This window comes from Heterodontus francisci, chromosome 31 (genome assembly GCF_036365525.1).
Source record: "Heterodontus francisci isolate sHetFra1 chromosome 31, sHetFra1.hap1, whole genome shotgun sequence".
In the NCBI taxonomy this organism is placed as follows: domain Eukaryota; kingdom Metazoa; phylum Chordata; class Chondrichthyes; order Heterodontiformes; family Heterodontidae; genus Heterodontus; species Heterodontus francisci.
In genome coordinates, this window is record NC_090401.1 from 61,916,571 (window position 1) to 61,934,394 (window position 17,824).

Consider the following 17,824-nt stretch of genomic DNA (forward strand, 5'->3'; position numbering starts at 1 on the left):
CCTCTAGTGATTATTGAGGAGTAGTTTTACTCTCCTGTATTGTGATTACATCACATGATAAATACTGTTCAATAAAATGGATTTGGTAGTAAACAGATTATCAGTGGAAGGAGGTGTCTGCTGGAGGATCACCATCCTTCATTGGAAAGGGGAAGAGGATGGAGAGTCTAATTCAGCCAAGTCAATATGATAATTACCTTACCAGGTGATGACAGCAGTGCAGAATCACTGACTCCATCTCGGGATAGGATATACTGTCTCACACAATAGATGCAAACAATTGAAAATAATTAGTTGCACAATTATTTGTTTATGCAAGTCTTTCATTTTATATCATTTACTTTTAAATTAAAGATCATTATTAGTGTTAGAAGTTGTATGACATTTAACCATTTGCATACTGAATATTCTTTCTGAACTTTTTAAAATATCTGTTTTTTTAAGATCATGTAATTACTGCAGAAAAGAATTTGTCGAGGTTCACAGATGAAGACCAGCCACTTGAGTGAGATGTTGGAGGCAGCGACAATTACTGCCATGTGGAACAAAACAATAGTCGCAGAAGGAAAGCATAAACTGGGAATTTGTATAAGCAGGACTCTGATTATATTGCATTATAATAAGTTCTGAGTTATGACTGTGCATTTGTGGATGTGTCATATATGACATATCTGTATACTTAATGTTGGAATGATATGTTATGTAAATACTGCTGGTGTGTGTTGAAGATACTTAGAAAATGGTGAAGTTGGGGTTTCGACAATGACAGAAATAAAAATGTTTGTTCAATATTTGGTGAATGCACTTTTAAATATCCAGGGCCATTGCTATCTTTACAGAATCATTCTGCCCAACTAACATTAAGTGGAGGAGGATTGGGCAGTAATAACAGGGACATATTTCTGATCAATGAGTTTAAATGATGGACTTTGTTAATTTTGCTTGAATCAAACCTATGGTCTCACCCTCCCCCATTTACTGAGCAATATTTCTGTTAAGGGCCATTAAGAAAGGGGCACAAACTGCATCAACATGGTGGCTATCAAAACCATCAGTACTCAAAGATGAAAATGGGGCTTTCCGCAGATACATCTATCATCATATATAAATTTAAAATATGTTAATTTAGATATGACACCCCCATCACCAATATAATTCAGCGCCTTTGTTTTGAGCCTGGGAGCAGGTTGAATGAACTCGTTATGGAGCTCCATAGTCAGTGTTGCTAATGTAAAACTTCGCCATCAGTCAACAACTGACTTAGAAAAGGTGGCCAAGTTATTGGCTTTGCTGAAAGACCAAACACTAAAGCCTGGCTCGGGTATAAAACTAAAACCTGACCTAGGCCCAACCCGACCACAGCCAACCCGAACCTGACCCGAGCCCGAGTCCTTTAATTTTTTTTCGCGCCCGACCCGATCCAACCAACACAAATCTCCTTCAATCTGTTCCAGCAGCTGGAGTTGTGGGGAATCATGGGTAAGCCTGATCCCGTGACTTCCGGAAGCAGTGTCCAGCCTGACCCGACCCGAGCCCAAATGCTGAACTCGGAATGTCGACCCGACCCAACCCGAACCCGACGCATGTAGTTGGGTCTGGTTGGGTTCGGGTCGGGTAGCCGGGCTTTAGCAAGCACAACATTTTTCATCCAAATGAAATGAATCAATTTACTAAAAATAACACAAACTGGAGCTTCTAGCCCTAAATTACAATATTTCCTCCAGGTTGCTACAAGAAGTTATAGGATTATTCAGATCACAGGGTTTACGTTAACACATGATGTAATTGTTGGCCCATAATGAGTGGGAGTTGCCACGCTGGAATTACAATGACTTTGTTACTGGTGTCATCGTGTCTCAGAGATCAGCTCTGCTTTGTCACTTATGCACATTTAGGAGACGATTTACCTCTTTGCTGTGATTCTTGTGTCTGGTCATTTGTTGACGTCTGAAAAAAGAATATTCATATCACAATTATTTTCTATTTTTCTGCATATAAAAGCTTCATTAAAAGCATTATTAAAAAGGCAGTGTGTCTGCTTTTTGAAGCTTACTTGTATCTTCATATTTGAAGATACGGTAAAGCAGTTTTCACCATTGTATGCTGCATTAAAGATATGTGGCAGATGACAATTCCATTAACCTGTGTTCATTAGTGCCTTTTAATGAAGAAAAACATCTCAAAGCAATTCATGAGAAGAAAGGAACTGATGGCGAGACTTTGTACAAAACCGTGGAGAGGTGACCAAAAGCTTGGTTGAGGAGGTGGCTTGAGAAAGCTTTTAAAGGGATGAGAGCGGTAGGGAGCAGAGAGCTTGGCAGAGAGAGTCCTGAAAAGTGAAGCTGAGACAGCTGAAAGTTCTGCCACTAATGGTTGCTTGGGGTTTGAGACCAGCTACAGAAAACCAGAGCAAAGTGCCTTAGCTCACTATCTACACAATGATAGTGATCAGAAACAGGAACATTATTTAAAGTTTCCTCTTTAGGACAGGACCACTGAACCTTCTTGTAGCACACCATTACTGTCCTGGGGAAAATCAGGGAACTCAGTCCAGACTGACAATGACATGGGAAGCTTTCCTGCTCTGAATTAAATAGTCTGACACGCAGTAGTGACGTTACCAATTGAGCTATCAGAGAAACCCCAATACCACACGCGAGTTACGTGATGATCGCGTCCTCAGAGAATGTTTCTGTAATTCACAAACTGTGATTGGCCACCTACTCTGTTCATATCTCAAGTGTTGTGAAACTGGAATCATTTCTGTTTTTTAAACCATTTGTATTTTTTTTCTCTCCGTTACCTGCTTTTATGGAGCAGAAGAGCTAAATGACAGTGGTCAAGTGGTGTGTTCAGACACATGTTGAAATGATATATCACTTTGCCTCAATCAGCCCACTGCAACACACAGTACACAGTGTTGTGTCTCCTTGGTACAGTCTGTTGGAGCGTCACTGTGTCGAACTACAGAACTGCTATCTCCATGGTCCCAAAATCTTAGTCGCAGGTCAAATACATTGGTGAGGGACACACAGAAGCTGAGCACCGATTCACTGAGGGCTGAAGAAAGAGGGAAGTTTTCTCTGAGCTGTTCCTGTATGTCTACTAGAGGCTTCATCAGAGCATTATTGATAGAGATGGAAAAACATCACCTGTCCTGCATGACTTCCTTAGGCTACAGATATCAGGAAAAGAAAATACAAAGAACACACTATTCCCCAAGTAAACTCAAGTCATCCCTGTGTGTTCAATTATTGTTCATAATCAATGCTTAATGTATAGCTTCCAGTCATAGGAATCACTCATGTTTAACTCATGTCAATAAGGTTCATTTCCGCTCATTTTGACTTGCTTCTTGTGTTTTCATCAGATGAGAGGGTTGATGTCCCCTGTGACTATTGCACGGTAAGTGGTTGAGTTTGTAAAATGTCAAGATGTTCTAGCCTTTTCATAAGATGGGAATGGGTTCAAAAGTGTTGTCAGTGTAACATAATGTAAGGCAGAGATACAGCAGCTGATGTGTTCATGGTGTAAATATGAAGGGCTGATTGAAGCACTATTGGTTCATGTAATTCATGATGTCAGCTCAATGCCTTGATTAGATCAGAAAGTGCTGGAAATTCTCCTCAGCATCTGGCAGCATCTCCACCTGCTGAGTATTTGCAGCACTTTCTGTTTTTATTTCAGATTTCCAGCATCTGCAGAATTTTGTTTTACCCTTGATTAGATCAGTCTGCCATGTATTATTCTCTGCTTAATATCTAAATCAGAGCAATGTGATGTGATAGCAAGACAGAACCCTCGGAGAGTGATCATGACTAAATCCAACTTTGTGTCTTTGCCTCTCACTGGCAGCAGTTAGCTTTGTATGAGATTTAAACCATGAATGGATGTCATGCCATGTATGAAACTTTGTGTGATTATAAGAATACAAGTTAGTTTACAGTGCTATAAGTGCTTTGTTTTTTAACAAAAAACAAGAGATGTGTGCCCTTAAAACTGAGAAATGGATTTCTCTGAGAACAGTGAATTCTGAACTGGGTGGGGTATTCGCAAGGCAATCTGTTTTTCCAAGCCACTCAGCAGAGAGAAATGACTGTCACATGACTGGCTGCTGGGGAGTTTTTAGTTTCTCTTTTGCAAGAAAAGACCAGTTTTGGCTGGAACCTGTTCTGGAGACCAGAGAAAGAAAACTCTCTCTGAAAGAAATCAGAAACAGTTTGCTGCTAAAAGGGGTAGGAAGACAGCCCAGAAACTCTTTCTTGTGAAAAATAATTCTTGTGTCAAGGGAAATACTAATCTCTTCATAAAGTTAAAAGAACTTTGAAGGAATTGCAAAATCGAAGGTATGGGAGCTAAAACCTTTGTCGCAGTTTATGCCTGAAGAGAGAGAGAGGACCCAGGAAGAGGAGTTGTAACACTCTGTGGAGAATTACTGCTTTGGAGAAAGGCTCCTTTGCTGATAGGAAGCCTGCATTGCTGAAGGTAGTCTCCAGTCTCTGAAAACCTCTACCTCAAGTGTGAGTCCTGTTGTATTGTTGTATTTTTTGGAAGTTCCTGAATCTCAAGAGTTTCTGCTATTGATCTGTTACTGAGAAATCCAAGTGGACCTGTTGCTACACCTTTTGCTGGGAGATCTGTGTGATGCCTGCTGCAGCCAAATTGCCTTGAATGCCCACCCATCACAGATTGTCCATTAATTTCACCTGGAAACTTTGAGTGGCATCTGAATATTCGACTCTGGGACACCTCACTGATCTGGAAATGTTCTACCAGAATTTACAACCCAGTTAATTTATTATTGCTAAGGAACAGCTCTAACTTAAATCAATCTTTTAAAAACTGGTTAACTGTTGGTTTTTGAATGTATGTGTGTGCATGAGGGTTAGGAAGACTAAGAAGTTATAAAATCTATTCATACATATAGATTTATCTCATTATGTTTAAAATTGGTTTATTAATAAATAGTTAATTTGTTGCTGTTTAAAGAAACCTAGTTTGGTGTGCTTTATTTTGGGGAATAAATATGGTGTTTAATTTGGCTAATTTCCAGCAGGTGGGAAAATAATATGCTGCGACCTGTGGAGTAGTGGGACTGAATTAACTGCACATTACTCCTGCCTTGGTCATAACAACAGTCAGCAATTATGAAGAAAAACAGACATTCACCGATTAATCAATGTAGTGGAATTTCAGCCCCAATTAGTCCTTTCAATGTCCTTTGACCAAAGTGAGACAGCATCAAGAATATGACAAAACAATACAAATTCAAGAGCTAGAACTGAAATTACCTGTAAGCATTTTGTGATGACATTTTGCATACGAGGAGTTCTAGGTAAGGAAGATTTTTGAACTTTTCAGATCCAACAGCTACATAGTACTGTCCACTCTCTAACTGAACAGCACTGTCTATTAACTGTCCATCCATTGTACAAAGCCTGAAGAAAATAAATCACTTTTTCTTGAATCTGAAATACATCTGAATGATTTATCACTAAATTTTTTTCCAAAATTATCACCTCACAATTTATCAATGGGCAATAATGAAAAAGGATATTGAATACTGTAAAATATTGATATTATTCATTCCAATGCTATGGTTGCCTGGAAACAAGCAGTATGATTCAAAGACATCAATGTCACTGCATCTCTTTATTTACAGTGATTTCATCACCATAGTTAAGCATCTGTTGAGATAAGCTTCAATATTAAATGAATTCCAAAGCCTGCTTTTCTGACACATTTCCATCACAGTTTTGAATCTTCACGTCAAAAAGTTACAGTTAAAACAGTCAAACCCACATCTGAATAGTTGACCTACAGTATCAGTTTGAACATGTATCAACCAGCATTTACAATAGCAACAACTATAACAACTTGCATTTATATAGCACCTTGAACATAGAGAAACATCCTAAAATGTTCGCAGAGGCACAAGGAAAAGAAAATAGACACAGAGACAAAGAAATATGAGCAGGAGTGACAAAGAGTTGGGTTTTAAGGACAGTCTTAAATGAGTGGAAAGGCAGAGTGATTTAGGGAGGGAAGTCAAGAGCATGAGGCCAAGGAGGTTGAAGGCACAGCCCCCAGTGGAATGGAGAGATTGGGGATTGGTTTATGGCAATGGAGGAGCTTACGGAGCCACAAGGGGGATGGGCCATGAAGGAATTTAAACCTGAGGATGAGAATTTTAAATTTGAGGCATTGGAGAACAAGGAGCCAATGGAGGTTAACGAGGAAAGGATGATGAGTGAGTGTCAGTTAGTGTGGGATAGGGCCTGGGTACGGAATTTGAATTGGTTGAAATTCATGGAAAGTGAAGGATAGAAAGCTATCACGAACAGCACTGGAGTATTCTAGTATTCAACTCTGAATATGATAAAGGTACAGATAAGGGTTTCAGCAGCAGATTGGCTGAGGCAGATAATACCAAGGTGGGAATAGGTGGTTTTGTGATGGGGAGGATATGAGGTCAGAAGCTCAATTCAAGATCGAATAGGATGTCAAGGTTGGTTCAGATTAGATGGTGGCTAGAACACAAGAACAAAAGTAATAGGAGCAGGAGTAGACCATATGGCCCACCGAGCCTGCTCCACCATTCAATACAGTCATGGCTGATCTTAGGATTCAATTCCACTTTCCCGCCTGTTCCCCATATCCCTTGATTCCCTGAGAGACCAAAAATCTATCTATCCCAGCCTTAAATGTATTCAATGATGGCGCATCCACAATCCTCTGCGGTAGAGAATTCCAAAGATTCACAACCCTTTGAGTGAAGTAATTTCTCCTCATCTCAGTCCTAAATGATCAGTCCCTTAACCTGAGACTGTGCCCCCGTGTTTTGGATCCCTTGACCAGCAGAAACAATCTCTCAGTGTCTACCCTATCCAAGCCCTTCAGAATCTTGTATGTTTCAATGAGATCGCCTCTCATTCTTCTAAACTCCAGAGAATATAGGCCCAATTTTCTCAGTCTCTCATCAGAGGACAACCCCTCATCCCAGGGACCAATTTAGTGAACCTTCGCTGCACTGCTTCCAGTGCAAGTATATCCTTTCTTAAATGTGGAGATCAAAGCTGCACACAGTATTCCAGATGTGGTCTCCCCAAAGCCCTGTACAACTGTAGCAATATTTCCTTATTCCTGTACTCCAATCCCCTTGCAATAAAGGCCAACATGCCATTTGCCTTCTTAATTGCTTGCTAACTTTTTGCATTCTTTGTACAAGCACACACAAGTCTCTTTGAACATCAACACTTATAAGATTCACACCTTTTAAAAAATATTCTGCTTTTCTATTCTTACGAATATAGTGAACAACTACACACTTCCCTACATTATACTCCATCTGCCATCTTGTTGCCCACTCACTTAATCTGTCTATATCTCTTTGCAGCCTCTCTGTGTTCTCCCCACAGCTTACCTTTCCACCTAGCTTTGTATCATCAGCTAATTTAGATACATTACTCTCTGTCTCTTCATCTAAGTCATTAATATAGAGTGTAAATAGCTGAGACTCCAGCACTAATCCTTGCGGCACTCCACTATTCACTGCCTGCCAATTTGAAAATGCCCCGTTTATGCCTACTCTTTGTTTCCTGTGCGTTAACCAATCCTTTATCCATGCTAATATATTGCCCCCAACTCCATGAGCTCTTATTTTGCCTATTAATCTATCGAATGCCTTTTGAAAATCCAGGTATACTACATCTACTGGTTCCCCTTTATCTACCCTACTTGTTACATCCTCAGGGAAGTAACTCAGGTTAGTGGGGCGGGAGTGCTGGAATGGAGCTGGTGGTGAGAGTTTAAGGTGGAACGGAAAACAATGGTTTGATCTTCTCCTTCAGTTGGAAGAAATTGTGGCTCATCGAAGACTAAAAATTGGACAAGTAAACTGACAGCACAGAGGCAGTGGAGGGCTGAAGGAAGATAACAGAGAGGTACAGCTGGAATATAGAGAGAGTGAATTTTCTATGGTTCTATGACTAAATCCAATTGTGTGGCTTTAGCTCTAACTGGCAGCAGTTAGGTTTGTACGAGATTTAAACCATGTATGAATCTGACTGTACAGAAAACTGCAGATTAACAGTCTCACATATTTAAGTCCCTTAGACGCACAGAGATCTTCCTGTCTACAGTGCTATAGAAGCCTGACAGTTTCAGGATGTTTAGATCAATTATATCATCTCTTCATTGCTTGAAGAGAACATGTACAATCGGCACATGTGGCTGTACTCCTGTTGCTCATTGTAAATTAATCTGTCACACCTAACTGCAGGGATTTATCTCTACAAATGGGAGGTCCTTCTTAGTCTGGAAGTTGTAATATTAATAACAAAGCTGCAAAATTGTGGATTGAAATGTTCGATAAGTATTAAGAAGCCATGCTTTGTGAGAGACATGATGCATTACATTGACAATTTCAGTGCATGCCACCTTCCTCCTGAGAGATGGAGGACTCTTACTGTGAACAGTGACTGCCAGACCTGTGAGAATACTATTTTATCACTGTGCTACTGCTAATGCAAATAATACAGAACAGTGCCAAATCCAAGTAATTATATTACACATGGATATATCAGCTCTTTCACACTGTATTAGATTTGGAAGGATACAGAGAAAAAACACAAGATGACAATCATTCACCATTTTCAATAGCACCCACCTCCGGACAGCTCCAGTTCGGATGTTTGCTTTCTCGGTTATCATGGCAAGAATCTTATCCCAATTTGTCATCACATGTTTGGGAATAATTAATCGAAAAGGTGGGCTCAGCAGATCCCCATTCCGAAAAATACTAGATAAGCAGATTTTTTGTTTTAAGTAGCACAAAATAAGCAAAATTTTAACATCATGAAAAGATTTATGGTAAATCTTCTATGTAAAGGGTCATCAGAGCAGCAGATTCCGACACCATCCATCACACCACTGGACTGTTAGACCACTGTAAAATCCATTTTCAGGGATTAAATTAGGTCATTCTGCTTGTCTCCTCAACCAGTCCTTATAGTGTCATCTCTTGAATTCACCTGGGTCTTTTTGGGCACCAATGATCTGTTGCGATTTAGCGTAACAATCACTGAATGTACACCAATCTCTTGTGTGCTCACTACATTTCCGGTGTCCCTGTTTGACAGTTCTGTTTTTGACTTTTCTGAGGGCAGATCTGCCAGTGAGTTATATGTGCTCAGCAGTAGGGGAGAGAGACCAGGGGCTTGTGGGGCTATGTGGAATAAGTCGGAAGCTTGGGGTTGGGAGCTGGTGTGAGTGAAATGTTTGGGGCCTGGCATGGAAGGGCATATATAAAATTGCATTGCAAAATTCACAAAATCTATGCAAGTATGACGAAATATTTATAACATCCTAAAGGTTGTGGGGGTGGGACAAGACTATGCGTAGAATCAAATGTTGCAGGGGCATGGACATGTGGGGAAAGGGGTGGGGGGCGGAATTATCCATTCTTACAAATTCTAATTTAACCACTGCCGCCCTCTCACTATCCCATCACTGCACTGGATCACTGAACCACTTCATCGCCCTATCACTGAACCACTTCATCACCTTATCACTAAACCACTTCATCACCCTATCACTGAACCACTTCATCACCCTATCACGGAACTACTTCATCACCCTATCACTGAACCACTTCATCACCCTATCACTGAACCACCTCATCACCCTATCACTGAACCACTTCATCACTCTATCACTGAACCACCTCATCACCCTATCACGGAACTACTTCATCACCCTATCACTGAACCACTTCATCACCCTATCACTGAACCACCTCATCACCCTATCACTGAACCACTTCATCACTCTATCACTGAACCACTTCATCACCCTATCACGGAACTACTTCATCACCCTATCACTGAACCACTTCATCACCCTATCACTGAACCACCTCATCACCCTATCACTGAACCACTTCATCACCCTATCACTGAACCATTTCATCACCCTATCACTGAACCACTTCATCACTCTATCACTGAACCACTTCATCACCCTATCACTGAACCACTTCATCACCCTATCACTGAACGAATTCATCGCCCTATCACTGAACCACCTCATCACCCTATCACTGAACCACTTCATCACCCTATCACTGAACCACCTCATCACCCTATCACTGAACCACCTCATCACCCTATCACTGAACCACTTCATCACCCTATCACTGAACCACTTCATCACCCTATCACTGAACCACTTCATCACCTTATCACTAAACCACTTCATCACCTTATCAATAAACCATACCAATTCTACACCACCATCACTGCTACACCTACAAACTGTGCTTGAGTTAATGTTAATACTGTGGACAGTGACAATGTATCATCGACTGCAAACAGTGACAAAGTTAAAACATTGTTTCTTCAAGATAGATTGCTTACAAAACTTCAGAGCCGATTCTTCTGATTACAAAAACATTAGCTAATGTTTTACTTACTCATTCTGGAATCAAACAAGTCTGTGCTGGATTTAAGTACCATTACACTAACACAGATTGACTGCAGTAGACGAATGTTTGATTTTGCATTCAGTTTTCCTTGTACAGAACAGATCTTATCTTTGTGTTCCAGTGTGTGGTAATGTGTAGGTCTCTTTGTTGTTTTATTTGTCAGGTCAAAATGAGCCATTAATCCAACTATCAAAGCAACATTTTCTGGTTGTCAACCAGGCTTATCGCTAACCTGTTTAGATCTTCCAGCGTAAATAGTTTACGTGTCAGAGGTCCATGGCATTTTCGTGAAATGCAGAACTTTTTGATGACTGCATTAGATAGTCTAAAATGAGGCACAATCGCCTACAAACAATCACCCAAAGTTACCTTGTAAGCTGGCAAAACCTTTCATTGGAACATAAGTTATAGGTTAGACTTTACAAAGCAAAATCCCATTAACATCTGATCGAAGTTGAACCAAATTATTATACCTTTGAGCTCAAACAGTAAGTTCATCTTTATCTGGGCGACTATGGGCTAAAATTTTCTTGATCACACTCAATGCCGAATTACAGTGAAATTATAGCCTGTTAATATATTGATGGTGCCAACAGCAACTTATCATGCAATTTCCTACGTATCCGATTTGCATATGTTGGAATATAAAAAGCAGAATAATACAAGGGGAGATTAGCATAAACAATCTGGGCAGGGTGAAAGCTCAGGGCAGAAGTAGTGACTTTAGGTCATGCTGCACCTGAAATTTTGTTTGTAAATTTATCACATGCTTGGAATTGGCCTAAAGCAGGAAACTCGTGATCCTGGTCCTTCTCATGGGGACAGACCTTTGTTGATGAAATATTAGGGGTTTCCACAGATGTAACTCAGGAGCGGGGCATATGATTGAGGAAGTTTATGCATTAACAATTTTGGCGTAAAACTAGCATACATCAGTTAAGTGTGAATTTCCTTAGAGGAAAATGGCACAACTCCAATCTTACACCAGCATTACACTGAAATTTTCCAGAAAATTCTGGGCCGTAGTGTGGTGCTGAGCTGTACAGATTAGTGAGGTCTTGGATTTGATCCTATGTGTATGTTGTTAGTTGATCTCAGGAAAAACAAATAACAAGAAAAGGCTCTTCATCAAGGCTGTTCTTCTCAGTAAGCTGTTTGTATTATATTATCATTAATCCATCAAAATTAATTTCCTGAGGAAGGTGAATGAAAGCTCCCAAGAAAATGATAAGAAATAGATAACAATCCTGCATTTCTTGAGTGGCTTTCTCAGGACTTGAGCTGTAATTTTCTGTGCAGTCTTTGATTGTCCAAGGCCTCCCATTGGATTGGTGGTAGAGTGAACTCAGAGCCCACCCACCTCACTCTGTCCCGACTCTAACATATCTTCCAGGGTCAATCTAATTCTAATGATTGTAGTAGGTTCTGAGCTGTACCTCTGATCCTGTCAGATTCCACACATCAAGGGGTGAGCGGAGGAGGGCTGAGGGGGTGGGGGAGGGGTTGGAGTCGGGGGAGGCCTGAGGGGAGGGGGCGGGGGAGGGAATTTGTTGCAGCGAGATCAACAATACTAGTTGAAACAAAGTTGGAATTTAAAAAATAAATGTTATGATTGATTGCATTAAACTTGAATTTCTTTCTCAGCTTTCATAGTGATAGTATTGTTGATGTCCAGTATTACTGAGCTATTGGTGATAGAAAATAGGTCAGATTGTCCAGTTTGATCATTAATATTCAAAAATGGGCAAGTCTATTCAATCACATCCAATGGGAATTTCTGGAAGTGGCGGGGAGGGAGAGGAGGGTGAGGAGGGTGATGAGGGAGAGGAGGGTGAGGAGGGTGATGAGAGAGAGGAGGGTGAGGAGGGTGAGGAGAGAGAGGAGGGCGGGGGGAGTGTGGGGATGGAGAGGAGGGTGAGGAGGGTGAGGAGAGAGAGGAGGGCGGGGGGAGTGTGGGGATGGAGAGGAGGGTGAGGAGGGTGAGGAGAGAGAGGAGGGCGGGGGGAGTGTGGGGATGGAGAGGAGGGTGAGGAGGGTGAGGAGAGAGAGGAGGGCGGGGAGAGTGTGGGGATGGAGAGGAGGGTGAGGAGGGTGAGGAGAGAGAGGAGGGCGGGGGGAGTGTGGGGATGGAGAGGAGGGTGAGGAGGGTGAGGAGAGAGAGGAGGGTGGGGGGAGTGTGGGGAGGATGAGGAGGGTGAGAAGGGTGAGAAGGGAAGGGAGGGACTGGAACTGGCAGAACCTGCTGACTGACTTTCTCACATACACCTAGAAATTGACAGAAAATGGATGATAAATGCCTACAAAATCCAGGCCAGTTGTGATCAAGTGAGAACCGATTTTAATACTTACTGAACTATGCATGGTATTGGAATGTATTTTCTCCATCTAGCAGAGACATTAACCCTGTTGGAATAAACAGTCCTTACCTAAAAACAAATATAAGGGAAAATATATTTTAGTAATTGAATTCAGTTCAGTTACCTTTGCACATTTATTGCTGAGATGCTTCAGTGAAGGTCCAAGCTAAATATTATTGCCACCACCAAGACTGTAAAGATAGAAGGGAAGACAAGGTAAAACACAAATGAATGATTAGGTAACACAAAGGTTGGGATTTGTATGAAGGGAAGACAGAGAATGATAAGCACACCCTTGTTGGGAAAGAATACGGCTGATTTATTTCATTGTTGTGACTGGAAGTACTGAGGGGAGGAAAAGGAAACCGAGATCTGCTACATTAGGAGCAATCCTGACCCTCCTGGCCCACATGTAACCTTTAAAAACATACAAAACGGCCACTTACCTGAGCCACCTGTGCCCAGGACACTTGCTATCACCAGCTTTTGCCAGCAGGTTGGAGACGATGCGGGCCTTAGTGAGGCCTGGGGTTAAGATGGCATGCACATACCAAATAGCATCATTGGGACATGGCTTTGCCATTTAAATTAGGTTTGCATTCATCTGGGGCATGCAGCCTTCCAATTCCTGAATTCAGGCAAGCGAGATGGTGCGGCGACAGGAATGTGTTGGGAATGTGACACGATCCTCTTCTGCCATCTTACCCCATCTCGGGGTGGGGGAGGGGGTTAAAATCAGCCCTGAATATTGCCACTAATAAGGCACATTTTAACACAGTCACAAAAATGAGGAAGAGCACAGAGGGGTGGATATCTGGAGATATTATTACATAAATACTCAAAGGAATCCAGTAATTGCATGCCAGTGTGAGGAAAATGAGCAGCAAGAGATTAAGTCCATTTACAGAGAGTTTGGCTTCAGTGCTGGTCTTGTGGTTATTTTGACTTGATTGGCATTGGCGTGGTAACAAGTGGTGTGACTGAACAAGCTGCTTTTAAATAACATTCCTGAAACTGTGCCAATTACTACCCAATTGCACTTTTAGCTTGATAAAGATCTGTGGACTGCAGTCATGTGATTCACCTGGCTTGATTGGCACACACAAATATAAATTCTTGACAACCAGAGGAGGTTTTGTGAGCAGCCATCCGATTAAATACCTCTTGCTCTTCATCATGAATGCATGAAACCATTTGTGAGTGTCTGCATATTTATGTCACAATGCTAATTTATATCACTATGTGAGCTTTTAGACACACTGAACAGACTTCATATCAACTCCTTCATTCATGCTTGTTCTAAAGATCTAATTTTTAAAAAGAATATTGTTTAAATTGTACGCAGGTCCCAATGGATCACCAGTACACAGTTGATTTTGTTGTGACAATTCATTAATGTGCCTGCAATTTGGAAAAAGATGTCAGTGCATTCCGTTTGACCACTAATACTAGTTTCACTCAATTAAAATCCATTTGAAATGGATTAGAACTGCAATAATAATTTTGCAGTTTTTAATTCCGATTTAATATCTTGTATTGGTTAGTATTCAATTCCTTTTTTACAAGTTCCAGTCAACACCACGTTCATTTATAGTCTGGGAGTCCATTTCACAGATTCACTTTTCTGTGGGGAATAAAAGCTTCCTTCAAATCTCAAGTCTTGCCTGAGGCTTGATAATTTTATACATATATCCTGTAGCCAGCGCTGACAGTCTGTTAAAAATAATCTGATTGCATCTATATTGTCCCTTCCTCTCGATGTTTTGAAAATCTGGATATCTTTTCTTAATCTTTTTTCTTTAATGAAAATAAATTCAGTTCCGACTCTTTCTTCATAACTTTGAGCCTGAAATTCTGAAATTATCTCGATCACTGCTCTGAATACTCACCAAAGCTTCAATATACTGCTGAAGTTATGGTTTTGAAAACTGCATGCTAAGGCAAAACTGCCTACAATGTTCACCACATCTGCTTTTTTTTGCTAATAAAAAGAGTCTTGAAGTCATGAGGAGAAATGCTCTGCTTTAGGTGCTCCTATGAAAATCAGGAAATTCCACGTGCCAAGCCTAGGATGTTTTGTGGAGAGTGACAGGTGGGGGTGGCATTTCCTTATTTTCCTAGGTTGGGAGGGGTTTCATGAGTAGCAGCTTTTTGGGGGAGGGGGTGATAATAGGACACACCTGAGGCGCCCCCATGGCAAAGTGGCTGGTAAGTCCAGCAGGTGTTTACCAGCCTGGGGTGGTTCTGTCCACGCCCCCTCCAGACCCCTCCCCATCCCCCAGCTCAGGAAGAGGCTGCGTCCATTGGTCCCCTTTGTAAGGATGCCATTTGTAATATTTGTTAAAAAAATCTGCCCTTCATCTTCAGGACAGGAGGCCCTAATCCAGGCCTAGACTCCCAGGTGGCCCCCCCACAGCTACCCACTCGTGAGTTACAGGTGGTGAGCCTAGACGTACCTGCCTCAATTTCCTGTATGTGCAGAGATGTTTACTCCACTTCCAAGTAAGCTACTTAATTTCCAAACAAGCACATGCTGAAGAGAAGGCATCGTATTAATGTGCACTGTATTCTGGTAAACCAAACAATTCCAACCTGCGGTCCAAGCATAAATTTATTGACGGCTGTGCCACTGCATGTAATCTTGATTATTTCTTAAATCTACATGAAGGAACTTGAAGAAAATTCCGGATTTTTTTAATTGAGTGTTTACACTCAAAGATTGAATACTTGATTATTTTTTCATATATAATTATGTGCATGTTTACTGCTTGAGAAGTGTTAATGCCTATCATATCTCATAAGTGTAGAAACTGAGGGGACATGTATTAATTTGAAAGGCAATGATGAGGACGCCTTAGCCACAGGGTCCTCTGGAAGGAGCAGGTAGATAAAAGCAGGGGAATATGGAGGCGAGCACGATGACTAAAGAACCTCACAAAGGGCCATATTTATATGATCTCAATTCAAGAAACGAAAGATTAATTGAGTCACTTCCTAAAGCAAGAAAATGAAGATGACTGAGTAAAATAGTTTGTTGTCTTCTGCAATGTGATATGGTTCACATCACGAGGAAACATGTCGAAACATGTTGTAGTGTTGTAGTTAGCACAGTAACAAGCACGCTCATGACTATTAAAAGAGCAGTTATTTGTTTCTTCCAATTTTGTCCTTTTCCCTTGTTCTGAAGGTGCTGCTGGGTGGGGAGGAGGTGGAGACTTTGATTAGCATCTATTTTTCATGTGTAAACACATAAGAGACATGGGAAATAGGAGCAGGAGTAGGCCATTCGGCCCATCAATCCTGTTCCTCCATTCAAACAGATCATGACTGATCATCTACCTCTACGTCATTTTTCTCCACTATCCCCATATCCCTTGATGTCATTAGTATCCAGAAATCTATTGATTTCTGTCTTGAACACAAGAACATAGGAAATAGGAGCAGGAGTAGGCCATTCAGTCCTTCAAACCCAGTCCACCCATTCAATAAGATCATGGCTGATCTTATACTTCAACTTCATTTCCCTGCACTATCCCCGTAACCCATGATGTTTCCAATATGTAGAAATCTATTGATCTCAGTCTTATATATACTCCAGCTCTCTGGGGTAGAGAATTCCAAAGACTCACCACCCTCTGAGTGAAGAAATTCCTCCTCATCTCAGTCCTAAATGTCCTGCCACTTATTCTGAGACTGTGTCCCCTGGTTCTAGACTCCCCAGCCAGGGGAAACATCCTTCCTGCATCAACCCTGTTGAACCCTTTAAAAATGTTGTATGTTTGAATGAGATCACCTCTCATTCTTCTAAACTCCAGAGAATAAAGGCCCAGTCTATTTAATCTTTCCTCATAGGACAATCCCTCCATCCCAGGAATTAGTCTGGTGAACCTTCGTTGCACTCCCTCTATGGCAAATATATCTTTCCTTAGGTAAGGAGACCAAAACTGCACACAATACTGCAGGTGCGGTCTCACCAAGGCTCTATATAATAATAATAATATATTTATATAAATAGACATTTCCTGTCTCCATCATCCTGTTTTTCACTGTGACCAGGATGCTTACAAGAAGCAAATCGTCAAAATAAATTTACTGACATCTTCTCAGCCAAGGCCATTTTCGAGCAAGCCTCTATTTTAGTGGTCAGCACTCCTGTCACAAACGGGAAGGAGTCTCTTTATTCTATGAAAATTGAGGTCTTATGATGTACAGCAAAAACAATTGATAGCATTTATATAGCACCTTTAACATAGTAAAACATCCCAAGGTGCTTCACAGGAGCGTTACAATGAATTATGACTCTGAGCCACAGAAGGATATGTTGGGCTGAATTTTATTAGCGTACCGCACATCGCGAACTTTGAAGTCGGCGGTCCACCCACCTGCAGCAGCTGCTGCTGAGCCCCGGGGATATTTCACACAGGGGCTCATTTAAATGGAGGGGGCGGAGCAGCCGCTCACGATGACATAGAGGGGGCGGTCACTCCATCCCAGGCAGCGGCGTCTGGTGCCACTGCGCAGGCGCCATTTTTAAAGGGCTTCAGCCCCTTCACTTTCATTTGCACCTTTAAAGCTGTCATTTTGGTAGAAAGTGCAGAAAATTTTAATTTATCTTTGATTCCCCTCTTCCCCCCCCCAGCACCCACCGAGTTCTTATTTCATAAATTGACATTTGGCTCCACAAAAACCACTTTGGAAAATGTTGACTTTTAACTCCTCACCTTCAGAATATTTGACCTTCAACCTCTTCCCACCATCCCCACAACCAATCGGAGTGGTTTTCTCCACTCCCACACCCCTCCCAACCTGAAAATTAAACTCCTCCCCCCTCCCCACCAGTGTCTCGCCTTGAATCCCCAAACGAGGATCGGAAGGTGGGGGAATTCCGGCCACCAGCTGGAATATCGACGTGGGACGGCTACCCGGTCTGGGGAAGGTAATTAACATTTATTTGCATTAATTCTGTTGGGCAAATGAAGGCCCC

The 17,824-nt window shown here is 41.5% G+C and overlaps 1 protein-coding gene across 1 annotated transcript in view; it reads right to left on the reverse strand.

The window, feature by feature from the left end:
- dcdc2b (doublecortin domain containing 2B) overlaps positions 1-17,824 on the reverse strand; it is a 52,556-nt gene that overhangs the window by 16,851 nt on the left and 17,881 nt on the right. Inside the window, exons 3-7 of the mRNA XM_068011022.1 lie at positions 12,833-12,909; positions 8,669-8,800; positions 5,292-5,438; positions 1,908-1,947; positions 198-254 (exon numbers count right to left, since the gene is read on the reverse strand). Of these exons, the coding sequence (XP_067867123.1) occupies positions 198-254; positions 1,908-1,947; positions 5,292-5,438; positions 8,669-8,800; positions 12,833-12,909 (453 nt within the window). The remainder of the gene's footprint in view (positions 1-197; positions 255-1,907; positions 1,948-5,291; positions 5,439-8,668; positions 8,801-12,832; positions 12,910-17,824) is intronic.